This window comes from Stegodyphus dumicola, chromosome 7, assembly GCF_044657685.1.
Source record: "Stegodyphus dumicola isolate Sdum_Otavi_A_Nest chromosome 7, ASM4465768v1".
Lineage (NCBI taxonomy): Eukaryota > Metazoa > Arthropoda > Arachnida > Araneae > Eresidae > Stegodyphus > Stegodyphus dumicola.
In genome coordinates this window covers 62,274,934-62,298,858 of record NC_140774.1, presented here as the reverse complement: position 1 = coordinate 62,298,858, position 23,925 = coordinate 62,274,934, and the positions used below count along the sequence as shown (strand labels likewise).

General features: G+C 33.8%; 1 protein-coding gene across 2 annotated transcripts in view; it reads right to left on the bottom strand.

Moving 5' to 3' along the window:
* Nucleotides 1–579: 579 nt before the first annotated feature.
* The window catches only part of LOC118182791 (uncharacterized), a 40,445-nt gene continuing 17,099 nt past the window's right edge, over nt 580–23,925 (bottom strand). For both annotated transcript variants that reach the window (XM_035352175.2, XM_085820335.1), the window contains exons 2-9: nt 23,416–23,517; nt 21,603–23,000; nt 18,850–18,942; nt 17,186–17,262; nt 15,089–15,204; nt 12,960–13,225; nt 9,662–9,825; nt 580–3,024 (exon numbers count right to left, since the gene is read on the bottom strand). In XM_035352175.2, the coding sequence (XP_035208066.2) occupies nt 2,827–3,024; nt 9,662–9,825; nt 12,960–13,225; nt 15,089–15,204; nt 17,186–17,262; nt 18,850–18,942; nt 21,603–23,000; nt 23,416–23,482 (2,379 nt within the window). In that variant the 5' untranslated portion in view covers nt 23,483–23,517 and the 3' untranslated portion in view covers nt 580–2,826. The remainder of the gene's footprint in view (nt 3,025–9,661; nt 9,826–12,959; nt 13,226–15,088; nt 15,205–17,185; nt 17,263–18,849; nt 18,943–21,602; nt 23,001–23,415; nt 23,518–23,925) is intronic.

Below are 23,925 nucleotides of genomic sequence, written 5' to 3'. Positions count from 1 at the left end.
CTCAGAGCTAACATTCATTCTTAAGCACTGAAAAAACAAAGTATTTCATGCAAGAAACAATGTTTAGTACTAGATATATGTATGAAACTGTGTATCAGTTTTCTTTTCAGTATTGGAAAATTCTTTTTATTGTTATTACTTGATGTAGAGAATTTTAATAAAAATGATCTAAAATTACTTTGATTAAAAATAACGGACACGTAAGTAGGAATTTGCTTACTGGAATTTTAATATAGAGTTGCTATTTTATATAGAGGTCTTAACCAAAAGCTCGTACGAGGAGCAGAATAGCGCGCTACTGCCATGGTAAACAACAGATTCTACACAAAATCATTACTAAACTAGGAACGATAGTCTATGCCACCTATTTCAGAAAGGTGATATTAGTTTCCAGAATGAGAAATTCTTATTACTTACTCTGGCGAACATCACAACCCAAACTTACTTCGTTTGTGTAACCAAACTTTTCAGTAATATTTAGCTTGGATGATCAACAAAATAACAGTTTTTTCTTAATTCAATATGTTAATTCAAACTCTAGGCAGAATGACTCAAAAGAAAACAAAAAACAAAAAACAGTGAAAAACTCAAATAAACATTTTATTTTGTTAAAAATATTTTACATATCGTAGAAAATAAGCAGATAAGAAAATAAAATCATATAATAAATATTATCAATGAATAAACCCTGAGACTTAGATTGTAATCAACATGTCTGCTAAATCTGCACCATTTAATAATTTAAAAGGTACCTAACTGATTGCTTATCATAAAATTAAGAAAATGCTGTATGAGATCTAAGCATTTAAGATAAATATAAAATTTTTCCAATACATTTAAGGCATTTGAAAAAATTACTAATCTTATTTTAGTAAAATGCATTTAGTGACTAAAATCTAATATTAAGTAGTAAATGATATACAAAAATTGTGACAAAATATATACAGTGAACATACATAAAAAAATACTCAGAATGTGCCAAATTTTTGCTGTAATTTCATGCATAAAATTCTCTGTTTTGTACTGAAATCAGATTACATTAACTGGTTACTAAACCAATATATTTTATGTTTTATAATTGTTTGTATTTAAAATTTCATATGACAGTTCCCTTTAAGATTTCAGAATTAAGTAACATTTTGTTTTAAAGTTCATATTAAATAAACGTACATATAAAATTATAAATCACTATTGGTCCGAATGCACGACAATGTCGCATGTAAGATGACAAAAATTTTGAAAGTACTTTGAAAAATGACACGAGTGATCAATTATCTTAATATATTCTTTATATGTAGAGTTGGATCAGACGGAAATGGCTCATACGAGGGTATTTTAAAGAAAAGGAGAACACCTTATATTATATCCGATACAGTAATAAGTCAATAAAACATAGACGAGGCTCGTCAGCGAGAAATCAGTGAATTAAAACTTCAGAATAGATTAGATTTCATATAGAAATGTACAGCGTTAAAAAAATAAAAAAAGCAGTTTTTGAGACTGCATCTAGAATTGCAATTATTACTAAAAAGATTATTCTGCTGAATAAGTAATCAGTACGATTTAAATATTAAGTTCAACATGAAAATTCAGCTAAATTACAATCCATACTTTTATTGTTTAAACTGAGCAATCAATGTTTGAGTAAGGAAACAAGTAGAGATGACAGGCAGCACAAATTATTTTTTAAATGAAACAGCATTATTAAAAATGTTTATTGCTTAAAAATTATTAAATTAAAAGTGTAGACTAACGTCTTATTTTATAATTACTTTAATATCCATCTGTTCACCAAACGTTGCAATTGCTTCGAAGATGAAATGAAGCAAATTTATAAAACCCTTTTTTATTTAAAGGGTTTTATAAATTTGTTTCTTCTTTCTATATAAAAATATTATATTTTATATAAAAGAAATATTTTATTTAAAATATAAAATTTTCTATATAAAATATTCTTTATTTTAAGTATATTTACACGTCAACTACCGAAATGAAATATTATACAGAAATGGTTTAAACTACTTTAAAATTGTCCTTCAGCTCTCAGAAGTTTTGCCTCGTATTAATATTTTCATTGGATATAAGTTAAACCAGTATTTTATGTATAATATTTTAATACATATCTTTTGGCAAAACAATAGCTTTTAAGCCATCACAAAAATTTTTTTAAGTTCAACACATGTAGTTGTTAAAATAATAAACTAAAGTTTTTACAATTCACGGCATGTATTTATTCGTTCTTATGCTCACTCAGTCTAGGAGCAACACAGTTTGTTATCTCTTAATACAGCAGCTGCAAACATAAGCTGCAAATATTTTCTTATTCTTTTAAATATCTAGCAGATCCTCTGCATTTAATAATCAGCATAGTGACTTGAACTTCTTTGACTACTTCTTTTGCTTCAAAAGAAGCAAACAGAAACAAACCCTGTTTACAAAATTTTATTACTTGCTGAAGGTTTTGACAAAACAATCACTGTCTTTGAAATTCATGCAGGTAATCCTACATCCAGTGAACCACATATTAATACAATCCTTTTACAAAAATGTCTAGCGCGTCCGATTCGTAAAATGAATGCAAGGTGTCCAAGGTATAACTTGAATTGATTGTCATTATATCTTGCAATCACGGAGGTGCAATTCTTTTCTTCTGTGCGTACTTTTTCATTAAGTAGTCTGCAACCAGATATAATTATCGCAAAGCTTCGGAGCTGGATTTGTGTCTGAAAATGCAACTAAAAGTTGCACATAATTATTTATCATCACTTCATCAGCTGTTGGAAGCTATCTTCAAAATAGCTGTGCAAATGGAACTGGAAATTAACATTATCTTCTATGATAATCTCCATAACCATGATAGAAGTTGTCTTGAATCGTATTTTGGGCGATCCAGCTAAGATAAGGCGCGACTTTGGTATACACACCAGGAAATTCTTTATCTCCACATTTGTACCCGAATGATACTATTCCCACTTGCGTGTATCTTCCATTTTCCATGCTAGTCAGCGGACCACCAGAATCACCCTAAAAGAAAAAGATAAAATACCATTATGAAAATTCTTAATGAAACAAAATCAGATCCTATATTTACAAATAAACTATACTGATCTCAAATCATATTGAAAATAATGCGTGAATAAGAGTCAAATTTTCGAAGAATGACAATTTGGAAACGGAAATGAAATATTTTCGCCTATTATCGAATAAAGAAATATATAAATGCAACGCAAATTAATGCAATAATTAAAACACTTAAAGATTTATTGCTAAACAATATTTTTACTAATTTAAATTGCTTAAATAGTCAATAGTGTTCATCAACAGCAATAAATTTACTTGCATTATATAAAACAGCAAATCGACCCTAAATTCATTATCATCATTGCATTTATCGAAATATTTAAAAACCTGTCTCGCCTTATTACTTCTGTCACCTCCGTCAACAGGCATCATCTATATTATATATATTGCCATATTTTATTTTCAAAGAACACTTTGCTATTGTAGCCAAAAGATAACGATCTGAGCATGACTGTTCTACTTTTCTTTAGACGCTTTCGTAATAATGAATGGGACTCGACCCCCGAACTTTATAAATTGGTTCTTAACCAAGCAGATAACTGCCTTTACTGTCTTTTAGCTATTTTTGTATATAACAGCATGAGCAAAACAAAGTTTTATAAATAAAAATTCTATATATGCAATAAAAATATTTTCCCTGGAACGTTAGAAATATTTCCGAAAAAAAAAAAAAAAAAACTTAAGCAATTTATACAACTGCAAATTATTGATTATTGAAAATAGTTTGTAAATGGTAGAATTATATGATAGCAAACTACAAATTTCAGTGTGAAACGGCAGTTATATTTACATTATTAATGAGAAAGAGATAACAAAAGGAACACAATAGAATTCATCTTCATCCCTAAAATACAAAATATTATAATTAGTTGGTTTTAATAAATCTTGTGTTGGTAAACACGATTTAATAAAAATTAAATTTAACAGTTGGAAAAAAAAAACTATAAAGTAACTTCGTTCATATTTCATAAGAGAATGATTTTTCTTGTTTGGTGATGTTTCATCATTCCTCAGAGGTCTATGTAAAAGGCAACATCTTAGCTATAGTTCCTTTACATTTAATACTAAATTTAAATAGAAAGTACAGCATGAAAATACTGAACTCAAGCTATTCTTGTGAACTTTAATGCAACAAGTCTGTAATCACAGTAAACCCTTCCTGAACGTGTGCATTACGCCGCTGAAACATCGCGCTTAGCACAATTTTCCATGGGGAAAACGGGTTAGGTATAATTCAAATTAAGAAAGGATGTATAATTTATAAAAACCTAAATATTACCGCAATCAAAAAGGAAAAATGAAGCAAACATTAACGTTAACTTACAGGATTTCCATTACTGTTTAATAAGCAGGTTAACGCAGCATCCTCCCCCCCAAGCTTAATGGCAAACCTTACATTGAGTTGATCAATGTTAACGAATTTCGCTTACTGCGCATGCTCAATGGTGTACCGCTGGCGTGGGAGAAAATACAGGCGACTAAGCATAAGCAACCCCACACAAGCCTGTTCGTCATGTAGATCTTATCGACTTCTTAAATTGCAACAGTCTATTTCATTTACTTAAAGTAATTTATTTGACCTTTAATTCAGTAATTTAAACTAGATTTAATGCTTAATTTGTTAAAGTATATATGAATGGAACGCATGGTAAATACTCAACTGTTTTTATTCCTCAGAAGTATAATTAGCTAATACATCTTTTAATGTTTCCTGTTTTGTAATCCTTTTTGAAAGAAAATTTAGGTAGTTTACAATCAACATTTACACTCCAAGAAATGAAGCAACTTACAACCTGACATGTTTTAAAACCTCGAGCTGTTTACGCCCAAGATAACACAATATCAACCATATACCGTATTCATCTTCTTTTAAAATTGCGCCAAAGTCGTAACTGCGCCAAATTCTCTTTTGGGCATGCGCAGTAAGCGAAATTCGTTTAACATTGGTCAACTCAATGTGCGGTTTGCCATTACGCCCCCCCCCAAAAGAAAGAAAGACACTCTTATATATCTCTCGTTCTACTGCCCCCCCCCCGATTGACGAAATTTAACTTCCATCTCTCATGTCTGGAAAATTAGATTTATATATAGTGTTACGGATTTGGTATTTAAATGGCTAATGTTAGTAAAATTATAAATTAAATTGTTTTATTCCCCGTGCAGTGCAGCGCGTGACGAATATTATGAGAAAGCTAAGCCGTGAAAATTAAAAATACAAGAGCACGTGCATTTAACATTTAATAAATAAATATCTCTTTTTGATTTCGAGAAAATACCATAAAATTCTCGCGCCTTTGAAAAGCTTATATAAGCGGCATGAAAACCTCTCAATTCGTTATAAATTTTGTGCATTCTGAGTTATAATATCTCTTACGATGTAAGAATTGTTAAAATTTTTGTGTCTATAAATAAGTCATTGATTTGCGAAACCGAAAAACAAAAATGTCCTTTTATAGGACACTACTCGATAGTTCTGATGAAGAGGACTACCGAAGCGAGCATTCGTCCAAAACCAACAAGACCTATCCATTGAAGAAAGAGGATTTCATTCTTATGGCCAAAGAAAAGAAAAGTAAAGCGAAAAAGGCGAAAACTATGTCAGATACGGAAAGCGAACAACTAAGTAAGAAGAAAGATGTTAAACCTAGTAAGGAAAAAAAAGACATTCAAACACCGAATGGAGAAGCTACTGATGAACATACACCAGAAGATTTATCAATGGGAAATGATGAGGACATCCCAAAATTCAAGTCATGTTCTGAAGAAGAAATTCGGGACCAGATTGCGAAATTTGGATTTGACGTAATTTGCAATTACTTTCATAAAAGAACTAAGGGTGAGATGGATGTAGAGACATTCACGAAAAAATTTTATCCAGGACAGATAACTGAAAGAGGAACAGACAGCAGGGAACAAGAAAGGATTTCTCATAAGAAAACCGCGAAAGTATCAGAAAACGAAGCTCCAATGGAAGTTACGACGGAAAATCGATTTGAGCAGCTAAGTGAAGTAGAAGGTATGGAAGAAGAAGGAGGAGCCGAAAAAGAGGAAACTCCACCCCCAATAGTTTCCCAGCAAAGCGAAGTGGATTGGCCTAAAATTCATGAAATCCTTATCAATACCTGCAGTGAAGAATTCGAAGCCGATATGAAACTACTATATGTTAATTTAAAGTCAGTAGACGATTACAGAAAAGCAACTCTGGTTTTGCAGAAAAGAAATATACCATTTCATACTTTCCAGTTACTCAGCGAAAAACTTATTAAGGTTGTTCTTAAGGGCCTCCCATCGACGATGAAGGAAGAAATAATCCAGGCAGATCTGGAGAGAAGGAAATTCCCGATAAGTAAAGTCAAGCAGTTTTCCAGACGAAGAGGAGACGCTATCGAGAAACTTCCGATTTTCCTGTTGGAGCTGAAGAAAACGAAGGAAGGACGTGCAATTCATGGACTCAACAATATGTTAAGTGTTAATGTCAAGATCGAGAAGTTTGCCCCGAAAAAACGCATAATTCAATGCTATAGATGTCAAGAATATGGACATTCGCAACATCTTTGCTCAAATCCTGAGCGATGCTGCAAGTGTGGACAGCACCACAGAAGTAAAGAATGCCCTCTAAAGCCAGAAGAAAAACCTAAGTGCATCTTCTGCTCACTACCGCATGTAAGTTCATACAGGGGTTGCCCCGTGTACAAGAAGCAATATGAAGCAAAGAAGCAGCAGGCGAAGCCAGCAGCTAAGATCCCTACGCCGGCAGATTTTCCGAAATTCATCGAAACGGAGGAAGACAGCAGTAAAACCCAGATGAAACCTCTCTACAGTGATAGAGTAAAGAAAAAATTGGAAAACCCACCCACAGAGTACAAGGATATCATAAACTGAATCCAAGATCCTAAAATCAAAAAATTTCTGAACAGTATGGTTGAGCACGTTGAGAAGATCCGCGCTGCAAAAACCACGGCTGAGAAGTTTACTGCCGGGTTCAAAGCAGCCATGACACTAATGAGATTTGCTGAAAGTGAAGAGTAATCACCAGCTTAGATGCATTTGAGGGAATTTCACTATGTTTACGATTTCTTTTCACTTTTTCAAAGCACAGGTTCCCCTGTTTACAGCAACAGAGCTGGGGATCAGTACTTGACCACCCACGTGACTGGCCTCGACGTATCATCTTTCTTCAACTAGTAAAGATACATCACATTATCAATCAACTAGTAAAGATCACATCAACTAGTAAAGATCACATCAACTAGTAAAGATCACATCACATACATTGTACGGCGGCCAGATGCTTGAACCCTTCTTCTCCAAAGTCTACTTGACCAACTCACGTGCATTAGCACATGTTCCTGCTTCACTTTTGTCGGTGCGGTGTAAATAAATTATTTTTAATTCTTCCCAACGCCTTAGGGCAGATCTCCAACAGAGACGGTTAAAGTAGCAAAGGCTACTAAATGCCGCCTAACCATTCACTCGATTTCGATTTCGATTTCTCAATTCGATATTTAGTTAGTTGTTGTTTTAAGAGTTTGTTTAGAGAACTGCTCTTGTTGGCTATAACGAATTCGCGGATTAGCTTTCTCTAGCTGTTTTGAATTAAGTTGTCTTGAACGTTTAACTAGTTAAAAGATAACTACCGAATATCTGAAGAAATTTAAGCATTTTTGTTGTCATAATAAATTTTGTTCATTTTTCATCGGACTTGTGCGTTCAATTTCTAACGAACCGGTACGCAAGCAACAATAGCTTACTTCAGACATAGGTATTTTAACATAAAATCGGGTCTTTTTCTTAAATAACATATCGACTTTTCTTTATATTTCAATTCTATGAATTAAAATTAAAAAGCTAGGTAGTAAGTACTATATAAAAAGACCAATTTGGTTTAAAAAATTTTTTGTATACAACAGAAACGCAAAGGAAGGGGGATTGTAATTGAACCTGATGTATCATTCTCTTGATAATGTTACATCAGATTTAATTGAATTCCTCTTTCTTTATTTTTATGGTTTTGATATATATTTTCTGATTTTTATAATTTTTAGGTTTTAATTTCGCATTTCATTAATTCTTATTTAGTATACTTATAGGATATTTTGAAATATATTAGTATTGAATATTACTGCTTCTTAATTAGCACTTTGAATAATTTTCACTCAGTCTTACTAAACAGCTTTTTTGGTCTTTATTCTTACTTGAGAAAAACATAAAAAAACTTTCGCATCTATTAATTTTTCTTAATTAATCGGAAATTAGTTTATTCCTTTTGAAAAGTCAACTAATTTCCGGTGAATGGCGATAATTATGTAAAATATAAAAAATACGATGGCTTTGTTCTACGCGATCAGGCAACCTCTAATTAACTTTCCTTAATTTCAGGATATTCCCCCTAGACCAGTACTTTCGAGAACATTCTTGCATGTTATATAACCGCTACTATAAATACAGAGTTCTCGCCATTTTTCGTTAGACTGTTTTCTTCTTCTGCTGCTATCAGACCTTTGCAGCTGCTCTTCTTATCTGTCTCCTTTTGTTCAAATAGTACAACACAGTAAATTTAAAGTAATCGTATTTGGTTTAAATCGTTAAATTGGATATGTAATTTTCGAGAATTTAATCTGAAGGAATAATGATCTGCCATTTGCATTGAATAAAGATATGAAGCTATAAAGTTATTCTTCTTTGTCGTCATTGGATGCCTTAACGTACACTCAGCCACAACAATGTCCGGATTCTGATACCAAGGTTCTTCTTTCCTGTGCCTGACTTCCAAATCATATATATATATATATATATAATATTACACACATACGATAAAACTACTCCATTATTGTGATGAGACTGCGTTATTATTGAAATATAATGACTTGGTTTGTCGTACAGGACTGCTTCATAACTTGAAGACTTTGCTTCGCAGTTAGAAAGATGGCACTCGAAAAAACACGCATAACGGTAAATTTTATTTTTTGGATAACTCACATTATCGTTGAGGATGCGTTATGCACCTCCCAATTTTTTAACAGCTTGCATCTTAAACAATTGACGAATTTAGAAAAACAAACTCTACAAGGCTAGCGGCAATGCAAAGCAGCAGCGAAGCTGTGACGCATTTGACCTTTTTATACTAAATTCCATTTCAGATCACATGATACTTTACAGGATGTTAGGTTCATATTTTATCGGTTGCGCATCAGAACTGCAAAGAGACAAATTTATTGCTGTTACTTTTACAAAGAAACGGAAGGGCTATTAATTTATTATTTGTAAGCTAGATTTTATATTTTACATATTAGATATTTTATATTTTACACACACACATATATAATCTTCAAGTTTCGGAAAGGAGGGTGGGAATGGTCTTCCAGCGATGGTGAATGAGATGCATGGGTTAAAATAGGTTAAGAACCACTCGGCTAGTGCTTTATTTTCTGGGGTGTAAATATGCCTGACAACTTTATTAACTAATTGATGATAATAATTTATTTTTTCCTTTTCAGACATTTATTATTCAGTAAAGAATTACTCCGAAAATCTCATATGTTAAATGGGATAATTTATGTTGTAAAATGTCTTATATTACCTGACATGCATCTTTTCCTCCGTTGGGAGATCCTGCGCACAGCATGTTTTCGGTGATTCCCTTGGGAAATCTATTCGATGCCACTCGGACGTATGAATCGTTGCACGATCGCCGTGAAACGATGGGAACAGTGGCTTCTTTCAGTACCCGGCTAGTAACACCACCTGAAAGATAATATCGTGTGTTTCAAATTTCAAGCATTGAACAATTTCCATTTTCCTAGTCGATCGACCAGGAATGAAATCGGTGTCAGCCATTAGGGATTTCACAAAATTTCAGCATGCGGACTCCTTAAGCGCCCATGGATATTGATATTTGACAATATTACAAGCCTGCTATGATCTACCTAAACTATACGATTGTGAAGGAGTGATTCCCCCCAAAAAAATATTATTAATTGCTTTGGAGGAACAGTAATCTTGTTTGTAGTTCAATGGAAACAATCTCACGAAAAGCATTATTATGGCTGTCTACTTCCTAAAAATAAATGGGTGTCTTCACAAACACTGAACTTAAGCTTATTGCTGCGCACGACTACGAAGTATAATTATTGTTGAAGAAGTACCTTATGGACAAACAATAAAGGCTCCGTACAACGCACATTTTTTTGCAGTGGTATTTATGTGAACACTGTCTATACTTTTTTAGAATTTCGCCAATTATCATCCATTGCCTGTATCCATAATGTTGTGATTAATATTCTTTGTGAACTGCTGTCAAAATGAGGATGGGAAATACTGTACCACTGTTTATACTCTTCCATATTCTCTAGTTCTTATCCTATGTTCCTTTGATTTATTCACTAAATTCCTGAGAGGCTCTTAGTTCCACATTGTTATTGACATAATGCGCGTACTATTCTGTCTTTAAAAAGTAGTACGGAATAAAATAATATGGAGCTGCTGACGTCATTAGAAAATTTCTACTTAAACATAAAAAAAAAAAAAAAAAAAAAAAAAAAAAAAAACCCTGAATAATCATGGCTGTAGAATCATGAATCCTGTGAATCCTGTAGAACTACGCAAATAAATTCGAGCTATAACTATTGCTCTGCTACATTAAATTATTGTGATCACTATTTTATTTCCTCTTTCCATTTGTTAAAAAAATCTTACATTTAGCATACAGAAGAATGAGAAAAATCTTCAAAAATTTGACTTCTGTATGGTAATAACAACTTCAGTAGCACAGAGAACATAAACACAACCAGCGAATTACATAGCATGAGATACAGAAAACAAATTCCACCTCAGAATTCTTTAAAATTAGTATCAATTTGTAAGATCCACTTGCTTATCTTCAAAGTGACAACTGTACGTGTACTAAGTGCGTTTAGGAATTACACAGGAGAAGTGTGAAAGTACCCTTAATTAAACACTTTAAAATTCACAATGCGTCGATTAACACACTACGCCTCACTCGGGCGGTAACTGAAACAACAAGAATTAAACTAAAAATTCGAAGATATTAGAAATTAAGCTACAGGGCTCAGAAACTCCTGTTATTTAAAACCGTGTCGAAATCTAGTAGCAGCAAAGTAGTCGCTGCTATACCACGTAAACCAGCAATTAAATGTACAAATAGAAGCTTACGCTACGCTACAGAGGTGACGGCGAATGCCCAAAACTATCTTATTTTCCTTCTAGAATTTGGTATTTAAACTTTTTCTCCTCAAGGTAGAATTTGCATTACATCACGCGCGCTAGCTACCAAATTTAAATATTCTGGCATTGACAGTTAGGGGAATGAAGGCTTATGGGAACGAACGAAAAGTTAAATTAAATTGGTTATTTAAAATGAATATAAATCCTTACAAATTGTTTTATTTATTAGTTCTAAGAAACTTCATTTAATTAATGAGTTCTGTGAAATTATTTATAGACAACCTAAGAAAGCAGTTGGTTTAATATTTCCCCAATAAGGTATTTAAACAAAATGTTTTGCTAAACTGCATCCCGGTTAATGAAGGAAGTCACTGAGTTTCTACGTTTTAGATATTATTCCTTACCTTGGAGTTGTACACAACCTTTAATTCTTCTACGCATCCACTGAATTTATATATAACGGGTGGCCATAATTAAACTGAGAGTGCTCACAGTGTTCTGTAGCGCGATCTATTTGCGAGAATGACGCCACATTTTGTAGGAAGATTAAACAAGACGGGGGATGAAGGATTCCGCGAAAAAAAAATAGTTCCAAAAGTCACCGCTAGGGGAATATTTGGCGCTGTGTAATAGAAAATAGAGTGTTAACAAATGCAAATTACCTTTTACTTTGCATTCAAATGAGGTTCAGTGTGGCTGCCGTTGTTGTAGATCACATATTGCATTCTGTGCACACTATGCACAACAGCAGAAAGTAACATGTCTGCAGGAATCTCCCGTACAGTCAGTGATATGTTATCCTTCAACGTAGCCAGGTCCTGGACCACTCCTTGATAGACCTTAAGGTAACCCCATAGCCAGAAGTCGCATGGGGTAAGATCAGGCGACCGAGGTGGCCATGCAGTTGGAAAGTAGCGGCTAATGACTCTTTCTGTTGTGAATTTCTGTCGTAGCATCTGTTGCACCCGTACAGCAACGTGTGGAGGAGCTCCATCTTGCATGAAAATGATTTCTCCCTGGCATTGTCTTTGCTGAAGTGCCGGAATGACAAAGCTGTTTACCATGTGGCGATATTTCTCTCCGGTAACAGAGCAGGTTTCCGGTCCTGTCGGGGTAATGTTCTCATAGAAGAATAGACATACGATAAATTTTATTCCGCATTAATTTGCATTTGTTAAACACTCTATTTTCTATTACACAGCGCCAAATATTCCCCTAGCGGTGACTTTTGGAACTAATTTGTTTTTTCGCGGAATCCTTTGTCCTCCGTCTTGTTTAATCTTCCTACAAAATGTAGCGTCATTCTCGCAAATAGATTGCGCTACAGAACACTGTGAGCACTATCAGTTTAATTATGGCCACCCGGTATATATACGCATCCTTTTCATTTTGAAAATAACATTGTGCCAACGTCATCCAGAAAACAACTCGAAGTAAAACTCTTCCATATAGTTGATTATCAATTGTCTACTTTCAGTTTTTTCTGTTGTATTTTTATTTTATTTTTAGTATACCCCAAACAATTTTTCATGTTTTTATTGCTGCCTAAGATGATACTGGTGTTCTATGAAATTCCTCTTAATGCTGAACTTACGGGTCCCCTGCATATATAGGATTATAATCCTTGTTATAAAGGAATTACAGTTATATTGGTATAGTTGTTTAAATACATGGAACATTATTCTTCTACTTACCATATGAGTCATCTCCCCATCCCATGACAGTGACATTCTTGCCAACAAGGTTCTCGTCCCTGAGAAGCGGAGCTGTAGGGGATGGTAGACAGATGGGCATGACATAATCGTTAAAGGAGACGGGCCGATCCAACCTTAGCAGAGCGATGTCATTATAATAATAGCGTTGTTGATATTCTGGATGTCGGATTACCGACGTTACCATATATTCGGCTACTGCCTCTTTTGCAGTGTGAGTCCCTAACATCACCACATACGATGATGACCTAGATTGACAAGAGTAAAAAACTAATATTTAAATTAAAACTTCGACTTTTCTCATCCTTAATGACAGAATCAATACGTCAAGCAGTAATTATAACTGTCAAACATAAAAATATTAACTATGCCTTAACAATTTTAGCTTAAATTAGTAAACAATATGACTATTTTTTTAGTAAATTCTGACTGAAGAGGAATTTTAAAACAGTTATATATATATCTAGAAATTATAAATAAACAGATGACTTAAAATGGTGGCTTAAAATGCATCTTCTTCTGGGCTTTTGTATCAATAATAAAATTTGCTTTGACTTCTTCGAGTGCCATTCCCTAAGGAGAAGCAACAAAACCGCATTTACGATAATGCTTTGCAAAGAACGTTTCTATCCTTATTCATTCCAGCACCTGAAGTGCTTTAGGTGTTTATGTCCGTTTTTTAGGAGAATAGTCTTGGGCAAAGTGTATTTCGTCCCTTAAAAGTGCAAAGCAATCACATTAAAAGTGCAAAGCAATCAAAGACAAGACCCCCAACAGAAATCGAAATCCTAAGAGCCTTGTATCAATCGCACCCTCTTTAAGCAAGCACACATTCAAACCAAAATATTGTTTGTTATATATAGCAAAGGATAGTTCAGGAGATTTAACACTAAAGATGAATCCAAAGGCCGGGCTCAACGGATCATCTGCTACTCCATTGTTGCTGCAAATGCTAAAGTTATTATTATTGCCTTAAAGACGAAAAGCTAGGTGTGGTCAGCAACTAACAGCGTTGCTCTGATTGATTTTGTCAAAAGCAATGAAATAATATGAATGCATGCCATATTAATTTTTAAAAAAATATGAAAGGTGCTTTACATGAAGTAATATTCATTTCATTTACCTTATTTACATATTAGAGCAACTTTAAACCAAAATCGCTCTATGTAGATGAATTGCTGCTAAGCAAGAGGAGGGACAAATACGTCGTCAAACAACTTTCTCGTCTCGTATTAACGGGTCTTTAATGTTAACGCCAAGTGCGTGTGAAATATTTGCAAGAAAGAAACTAGCGATATGAAATAAATTTTGAGGATCTTTAAGAAATTATGCGAAAAAAAACAGAGTTAAAAAAAAATCATCTTATTCTAAATTACTTGCGAATATTCTAAAAACTTAATATGCGAAATATTATATTTTACTGTGGTATAGTAGCTTCTAAACTTGAGATTTTGGATACTATAAGGTATTTATCCCCTCTTCTAAGCATGGCTTCGTAGTGCAGTGGTCAGAACTGGTCGTGTTCCAGAGGTCAATGGTTTCGAATCCCGGCGAGGGCGTTGCTCGTTTTTCATCTCTTTTGCTCTCAAAAAATACCTAATGTCTCTACAGTGGCGCCTTAACTAAAAGGGTGGTGGATGATGATTCTCCCCACCAAGATTTGGCGATTGGGTCCCCTTATCCCTAGTTGCCCTTTAAAATGGGAAGTATATAAGGTATTTCTCCCGCCTTCTTAACATGCCTTCGTAGTGTAGTTGTCAGCATACTCTGCGCGTATTCGAGAGGCCCGTGGTTCGAGTCCCGGCGAAGGCGTTGCTCATTTTTCATCTCTCTTGCTTCGAAAATTGCTAATGTCTCTACAATACTATCATGTTTTTTTTAATACAATAAATTAGATTTATGTTTAAGTAATGTTTACCACAATGACTGGCATAACAAAACCAGATACAGTAGCCCATGAAACACAATAAGTATTTAAATAAATAGCTAAATACAATAAATACTTAAATAAATGAAACATTCATAAGCTACGAAATAAAATCATAAGAAAGAACAATCATAAGTTATGTCAACGTCATAACGTACACACTGGAAGTAAGAATTCTGTTTACCTTAAATCATCTGACGTAAAAACATGAGCTGCTGTAAGCACAAAATGTTCGTTGATGAGAGATCCTGCGCTGAGGAACCGGTTACCTCCTTGTTCTGTGACCTTGTATAAAGCAGCCTAAAATATGATAAGATAATACAAGATTAAAAATATAGAGCTCCTATAACACACTGACTAAAAAGTACAAAAGAATACGAGACGGAATTCACGTTTGTTAATTAAAAATGCCAAAACAAATGAGGATATCAGCGTTGGAAAGGGTGTCTTTGTGTAACATTTTCTGAGAAGCAATCGATTTCGAACAAGTATTGGATGTTCTATTGCTACCAGTGCACTAGTCTGTTTGTTGCACTTTCTCACACAGGATCGTACTCGATGTTAATGTCTGTTCTCCCTTCAGACCCAAGCTCATGGATCCCATGTAGCTCAGAAAGAAACTGCAGCGCGTTTTTGGAATCAATAAACTGAATGTGTTTTGAACATCAGATGAGTATCCGCAAGCGGCTAAATAGTTACGCTCATCATTTGCCATCAACTGATGTGCCTAGGTTAGGTGCTCATTGGCAAGATAGATTACCTATATAAATTCTTTACATGCTTTTCCAGATAAACTATATTCCATAGATAATATAATTTCTACCAAAACAAAATAACCGCTGGAAAAGCATATGTTATGCATATTGAAACTTGAAAAGCACCAACATTTTATTCAAACCCAATATAGTTTGCCATAATCATGGCAATCTCTGATAGTTCTTGGGTAAAATGTTCAGTTTATCGACCTTTGACTATACTTTCCACTTACAGTTTTAATAAATGAAAGCAATTAGTTTAGTTTAGTTTACGAGTATGCTGCAATCCTCCTGGCCGACAATAATCGGCCTCATGGTTAACGCAGCACACCCGACGCAGATTTAAAAAAAAAAAAAAAATGATTAAAGATTAAAATATTTAAAGTCCTATTCCTATGATAGTCTTGTTTTCATTCACAATCCTCATAATTTCTGTTGCATAGCTATTCAAGAATTTTCTTTTTTCAATTACATTCTGTTTATTTATTTTTACAAATCTCGTTCTCACACTCTCGGTCAGTTGACAGTCTTCCATAAAATGAGCTGCATTTCCGTACTTCCCACAAGGCAAGCATTGATAGCAATTAGTATTGGATAAACAATGTAAGTTAATCCTGTGCACAACAAAACTCCAGCGCCGAAAGTAGAACTAATTTTATAACATCTCAAATTTTTCTGTCGAAAGCTTATTTGTTCTAGTGTTGAATATTTTAGTCGGATTACTGTTGCCCTCTTCCTCAGATAACTCTTTTTGTGGCAAAAGAGGATCTTCAGAACACTGCCTCTTCTCATGTCCTTTTCAAGCACTTCACAGCGTTGTAACCGATGGATCAGGGCTCGAATCCCGGAGAAGGTATTTGTAAGCCTACAGTGTGTGTGCGGAAAGGAGACACTCAAAATCCATGGAGAGTTCTGTCAAGAGGTTGGGAGTAGAGAAAGAGGGTTGGATGATCCTCGAACTTTGCCCTCGGGTTTTTTACCTCTAAACTGGGGAGTGACTACACAATTAGTGCCACGGGACTAGACCTGTATGACCAATGATGAAATTCTGGCGTCCCGCCCATTTCTACCTATACTTATTCCATTATTTCATTATATAATGGTAATAAATAACTTCCGTATAATAAATTAAAAAAATATATAAATGCATATAAATGCTATCCATATGATATTTAAGTATAGTTGAATGTATATATTGGTTAACGTAAGCTTTTTAACACTCAGTGACGCATATACAATTTTCATCTGTGAAAGTGCCAAGTTATCAACACATGGGAAAAGGATTACAAATAAAACAGCAAAACTGAATTCACTTTTCTGGATGACATTTACTGTAGTTATCAAGATTTTGTTGCTTCCAGTACTTTGACAATAATCTAGCATCAATAATTTTTCAGTAATTTAATTTGACAGTATGATTATTCTAGACTGTGCATTTCGTGTTTTAATTTAAGAGTATTATGAAATGATCAGTATTTAGAATGACAATTCAAAGTAGATCACAACGAAAACTAAAGCTTGCTTACCACCCATGGCCAGGAAAAAGGTTTGGCTTCTTTACCACCTACAATTCGTTGAAAAGGTTCGCGACTTCTTCCAGAGACTGTAAAATAAATCAATCTTTTAATTTTCTAAGTATACCAATCTGGTCAATGTAATTCAGACATTTTAATAATTAATAATTTTAACACGTTGAGCCCGGCGCCGAATTTGCTGTCCTTTCCGTTCAGCCGGCCGACGCCGGCCAAACGAAAATTCCAGTGCCGGTCCCCAGGGAACGACGCCGGCCATAAGGCTCAGGGACCGGCGCCTGGCTCAACGTATTAATAATATGAAATTCTGAAGCTTTAATTGTTTGTTTATTATTATCTGTAGCGAAAATCTTCGATAATGTAAGCAAACAGTTTGTCTGCTACAGTTATAAGGTATTTCTCCCGCTTTCTTAGCATGCCTTCGTGGTGTAGTGGTCAGCACATTTGGCGCGTATTCGAGAGGTCCGTGGTTCGATTCCCGGCGAAGGCATTGCTCAATTTTCATCTCTCCTGCTTTCGAAATAAAGACCGCTACCCAGGCACAGATAATTTTGCCTAAATGGTTTTGCTGAAATTTATGTTGATGGTGAATAAGTAGTCTTCGTATTTCAATGCCGTCAAAAACTGTATCCGAAGTTAATAATATGAGGAAGGTTAATAACTGCGGATTTATGGAATGGAGAAGAGTCCACTTCATTGAATCCGGGCCTTTTAGCATGGGAATCCCAGCTTGAGAGTTGCGCGATCCCATAAATCCATCTCTGAAATTTAGTCTTTTTTATTTTAAACAAGCCCAGAAAATTTATAGATCTAAAATATAACATAAACCGATGTGAATTGTTGAGAGATAATTTTGTTAACTAAAACGGATGAGTTACATATTTTGAACTAGCCATATTAGGTTGAGCTGCTACTGTTCTTCGACTTTTTGTGACGAATAACGTACTTTATTACGCATGCAGATGTTAATGGAATCTAAACTTTTGAACAAAATGTTCTGCTAATGGTTTTGTTGACGAAACACTCTAACACTCTCAGATAAAATAAGTAGTTAAATTAATTTAATAACATTTAGCAGATTTTTAAACAATGAAAAATTATTTGTTTTATTCAGAAGTAACTCTATAATGAAAAACTGGAATCACTTTTCGCGTTCTCGGAAATTTTAGGTACAAAAATACATTGATTTTATAATTTTCTTATGTAATTCCATTTTTAAAACTATTGCTTCACCTCTAGTCTACTGATATTGTTCTTATTTGACTAGTGTCTCCGAATGCTAGAAAGTTATCTTGCTTTTTTGAATTTTTTTTGGGGGACTTCAATAAGTCATTTACAAACTAAAAGGAAAATTTTCTGTACTTCTATATATCTTTAATAAAATTTTTTCACTATTACAGAACCTTTAACCAATGCATTTATCGGAGCTAGGAAAAGTACGAAGCATAATAAAAATGATTGATTCTATCATTTCAAAGTTTCTTTTAAAATCCATGTGTTTTAGAAAGAACTCAGTCACACAGAGGTTATATACTATATATATATATATATATATATATATATATATATATTTCATTTTCTAAATGTTCATCTAGAAAGTTATTCATTTTTAAGAATTTAAATTTGGCATTTTTCTAAGTCTGAATTGATATACTTACTATGATTTAAGACTGCAGCATCATTATTACTATTTGGTAGATTTTTTTTAACTCTTCGATTTGTACCTTGATCGACGTTGCGGAGTCCACACACTGCAGGGTAAAAATTTTATATTGATTAGAAAATTCAGCTATTTATGCAAAATTTTTAATTACGATAAGGATGAATAATTCAAATCCATTAATTTTTAGATAAATCTGATAATGCATATCTCTCTTAAACGTATTGCAAAATATACAAATTTATTTCAGTTGTATTTGAAAGTGAAAAAACGAAATTTTTACTATGTTACGATCCATTTAGAGTTATAACTTGAATATTATCTGTTACTTTTCTTTATCCTGCTCATTTCATACATCAAGAATTAGCTTTCTCATGTTTCCATTTCTCTGTAGTTTTCATAGATGTACAAATTTAATAATAAGCGTCTAACATTCAGTAAGAAGCACTTTCAAGTACTTTCTAAATCTGATCGAAAATTATGGAATTTCGGTCAATAATAGGTACTGAAAAGTGCCTTCATTTTCAAAAATTTAACTGAATTCTGCATGTAAAACCTTCGGGAAAATGTTTATTTTATTCATTAAAACATAATGAATGGCTTATTAATGAGAATGCTTTTTCTCGTTTGCGATCATATGAAAGTTATGTCTCAAATTTACAGAATACGCTCATTATTTTCAAGTTTATGTTCGCCCACCAGCGGCCGAGCAGTAAAAGTCGCTGAACACTGGTAGTTCGGTCCGAGGTTCAAATCCCGCGAAGGGGCTGGCTGCATGGGCGTTTTCGTGGTTTTTCCTATGTGTAACGTGTATACGAGCCAGTTTCCCTTAGAAAGTCCTCCACGAAGACATTCCTTCCCTTAGGCAGATAGCCCTCGAGGCTTTGCCATAATAACAGACATACAAACACACACACGCTTATGTTCACCTTAAGTCAAAAATTGGATGTCAAACTCAGGCATCCGCCGGAAGCGACTTTTAAAGAAGAAATTTCGTATCTTGTTATACATGTCTAACGTCAATGTTCCCAAAGTTTATAGCTTTTTTTCGAACGTCTTGCATCAGACAGCATAGAAACATTTTTTTAGATGCTCGTAACAGAATATACTACATAGATAGTTATTTTAGAAACAGAAAATAAAGAAAAATATTAAAGGCTTAAATTCATCAACTGATTAACTTAACTTAAATTCATTAACTGATTAATTTATGGACTGGCTAACAAGAATTGCCATCTTAAGTTCGATTGGTCATGTGCGGAGTGCTGCAGCTTAGCTGGTGTGAAATGAAAGCTGACAGCGAAATCATTCTGTAAAAGGACAAAGGAAAGCAGTTCTGCCGTGAAAATCACTATTTAAATTCATCTTCTGCAAGTTGAAGCCGCGATTATCACTATTAAAATTTGTCTCTACTAAACAAATTTCTCGTTGAAACAAGACTCGATTAAATATAAAAAATAGTAAAAAAAGGAGAATTTAATTAGTAATGAGATTTGGCATTCAAATGGAAAACCTCCATAATATGCCACAGACAGATTTAGTTTATACTGTTTTTAGATAATATAATTTATCATTTTATAATTCAGTATATTCTCGAGAATCCTAAGTTTCAAAAAATGTTAAATGCCGTGTTAAATAGTCGTTACCAAGCTTAATTTGAAGTTTTTAATAATTTAGAAAAGATAGGTAGTCGCTTAAAGAATTATTATTTTAGATTTTATAGTATGTCTTAGCTTTTTAAATAATTTTTAATTTTTTTAAAATAAATTAAAATGTCTGCATTTCTCGAAAATATTAGGTAATATAAAAATACTCCGAAGGATACTGCAGATTTCGAAATTATTTTCTTGAATATTAACCTTGCCCATTTACAATTAGAGTTATTTTTTTTTTCTCTTCAAGTTATGCGCTTACTTACGCGTTGATAATTCTCTGGCATCTAGTTCCTGGAAAGCACTTGCAGGAAAAGAAAAATAAAACAATTTTTCAGCATGAACCAGGTTCAGAATCCATATTTCATTAAGTAAATTGGTTCGTATTGAGCATGCATATATTTCTTGCGCTCTATACTGATTGCACTATCCACGGTTAGACAACAACCATCCCTTTTAAATAACATGTAGAATGTTTAACTCGTAAATTTTAAGTTCGGTTTAATAATTAAAATATCAAGTGATCATATGCAAGCTTTTCATCCCAAGAAGATTGTAAGGTTTATCCCAATTTATAACAGTTACTTTTAAGTTAAAGCTCCTTTCCTATCTATCTAATTCCAGCTTACAAATTTCTTACCAGAATGTGTTTTTAGAATCGCGTTTAATGCAAATGAGTACTATTTAAGTCGAAGTTCCACTGACTTCGAGAGAGAGAAGCAGAGTTTCTGACTAGCGCGTGTTGTTTTTTGGCCACGTCTCTCTAAGCTGTTACTACCCTCGGCCATATCACGGGCTCTTGATAGCTTCGCTAGCTAATTCGATATTTAGGAGCCAACTACTTAGAATTGTGTTAGCTTCGGCTAAATCTCTCCAGTTAGTCATTAGTTAAGTACTTATTTCTTAAAATTTTGAGTTAAGCCTAAGCTTTGTTGTACATCTTGAAAAAGGGGCCATCTGTTAATTCAGCAATAAAGCGCAATAATAATAATTTATGTTATTGAATTTAAGAAATTATTCGCTTAGCTCTTCGTTGGGTTCCTCCACACTTAGTTATTAGATAAAAGGGAGGAACACCACAAGATGAAAATGTACTTACATTGGATATTGACGTTCGGCAAAGGAGTTGTACTGCTAGCTTTTTTGGAAACTGAATGCTGAGTACTTGAGTTTCTAGATGCTATCCATTTTTCGCTAGTAGTTGAAATATCTCTATGCCATCCAGCAGTTTTCCTTTTCTCAGCAGCAACCAAAGGCCCTCTTACACCAATATTACTAGCTGTTACCCTTTTAGGATATGCTGTAGCTGATTTACTTTCTTGCTTAGGCATAGCTGTTGTCTTTCGGTTCCTATTACTGTCCCAGAATTTCGAATTTTCTGTCCAGGATTCTATAGAACTATGCTTTGTTGTTCTCTCAGAAGTCCCAGTATATGGTTTGCGAGAGATTTCTGAATGTGGTTTATTCTCTGTGTTAGAATTAACTGGTTTCCGCCAGGAATATGTAGTCTTTTTAAACGATTGATCTGATGGTCTAATCCACGTTTTCTTCGTTGTAGGATATCTAATTTCAGCAGGTGATGGTTTATCTTCTGAAGTTTTAGTCCATTTATTCTCTGGTTTAAAAGCAAAGGCTATACGCCAAGAATCTTGATTCGCTTTGTCCACAGAAATAGGAGTAGTCAACTCATCTTTTGTGTTTCTATTCCACTGGTCACTTGAGGCAGGATATGTTTTCCATATCCTTTCATTATTCGAAATCGGGTTTTTAGTCGTTGAACTAAGTTTTGTTGTTATCCTTTCAGAACTGACAATATATGGGTTATGAACTATTCGCGAGTCTGGTTTGGCCTCCATTCTGGGGGTAGTTGATCTGTGAGAAAATTGTGTACTTTGTCTGTTTGGGTGACTTGGCTGTCTATTCCATGTTTTTTGCGTTGTCGGAAATCTTATACCAGAAGATGATAGCTTATCTTCTGAAGTCCACCTATTTTCTGGTTTGGAAGTAGATCTCAACCAAAAATGTTGACTTGTTTTCTCCCGCGAACTGGAAGTAGTTAAGACATCTTTAGTGTTTCTGTTCCATTTGTCAGGTACACTGGTATACGTTCTTAAATCCTTGTCATTATTTGGAACCGATTTTCTAGTGGTTGCATCATATGGACGCTGTGTCGTTGTTTTAATCAAAGACTTCGGAGGTGGATTCCTTCTCCAATGGGGAGTTGTTTTCCAGTGTCCAGATGATGTCAGTTTTGTAGATTCAGAAATGACATTCACTGGATTGTCGTTGATATTTGAATGAGTGTTCGGTTTATTGTCTCCCTCAAGAGCACATATCCAAGGTCCGTTCTCTCTGACAGCGCATTCTCCAGTTGGTTTAAAAAGAGTAGCGTGAGCAGGGCATTCCGAAAGTCGCACACAACGACCAACAACGCAACCATCATTTATGTCTCGATCATGATTCTTAGGTGATACTGAACTCCATCTCGGCAGGGCTCCTATGATGGCAAAAGAAGAAAGTCAGTTAACCAGAAAGCAATTAAAATTTAGTCTTTACATTACTTTATATCAACATGTATCGATATTTAAGACTGATTGATTTACTACAGGTCTTTCTTGTAAAATGTTATCAATAATATGTTTTTAAATTGTTTTGGACATTTCTCTCATATTTTTCATACTGAAGAAATTTTATACATTTAATTGCTAACAAAAGAAGAAAGAATTTAAATTTAACTGAAAATTTACGAAACATCGTCAGAAAATACATTATTTTACAAGAGTAGCAACTCACTGTCTGAAATCAAAAATAGCAACAAAATATTCACCAGCACAATATTTTAATTAATTCATAACATCATTCTTTAATCATATGTTGGGAAAATTAAATAATAAAGATTCAAAGTAACTCGCCTGTTTCTGTGATCAAGATATGTAATTGCATCCACACTGTGAAAACAGTCATTATATTGAGAAACATCGTGACTTTATGCGTAATCCGTCGGTTTCCAAAGCCTAAAAGTATAAAAAGATAAGAAATATGTACATCACAGAAAGTTTAATGTATGTTGTTTGCATTTTTCTTTTTAAGATTAACTAGATTCATATGTAATGTTAATATATTTAATATATCTTAATCAGTCACCATAACGAAAGAAATGAATTCAAAAGTAAAATGCACTAAGTATAAAAATCAAATCTCTGTGATTTATTGTAAACTTACGAGCATGAGCTACTTAACGTAAACGTGATTTTTTTCCTTATTTTTTATTGCTTTAACTGCTGCGAGTTAGTTAAACAAGCATATTCTTTTTAGCTGAAAAGCTAATTTTACGAATCTATTTTATGAGCAATACAAATTATATACTTGTATCCTTCTGTAAGCAAGTTTGGCAAAGCCACGATGGCTATTTGCCTAAGAGA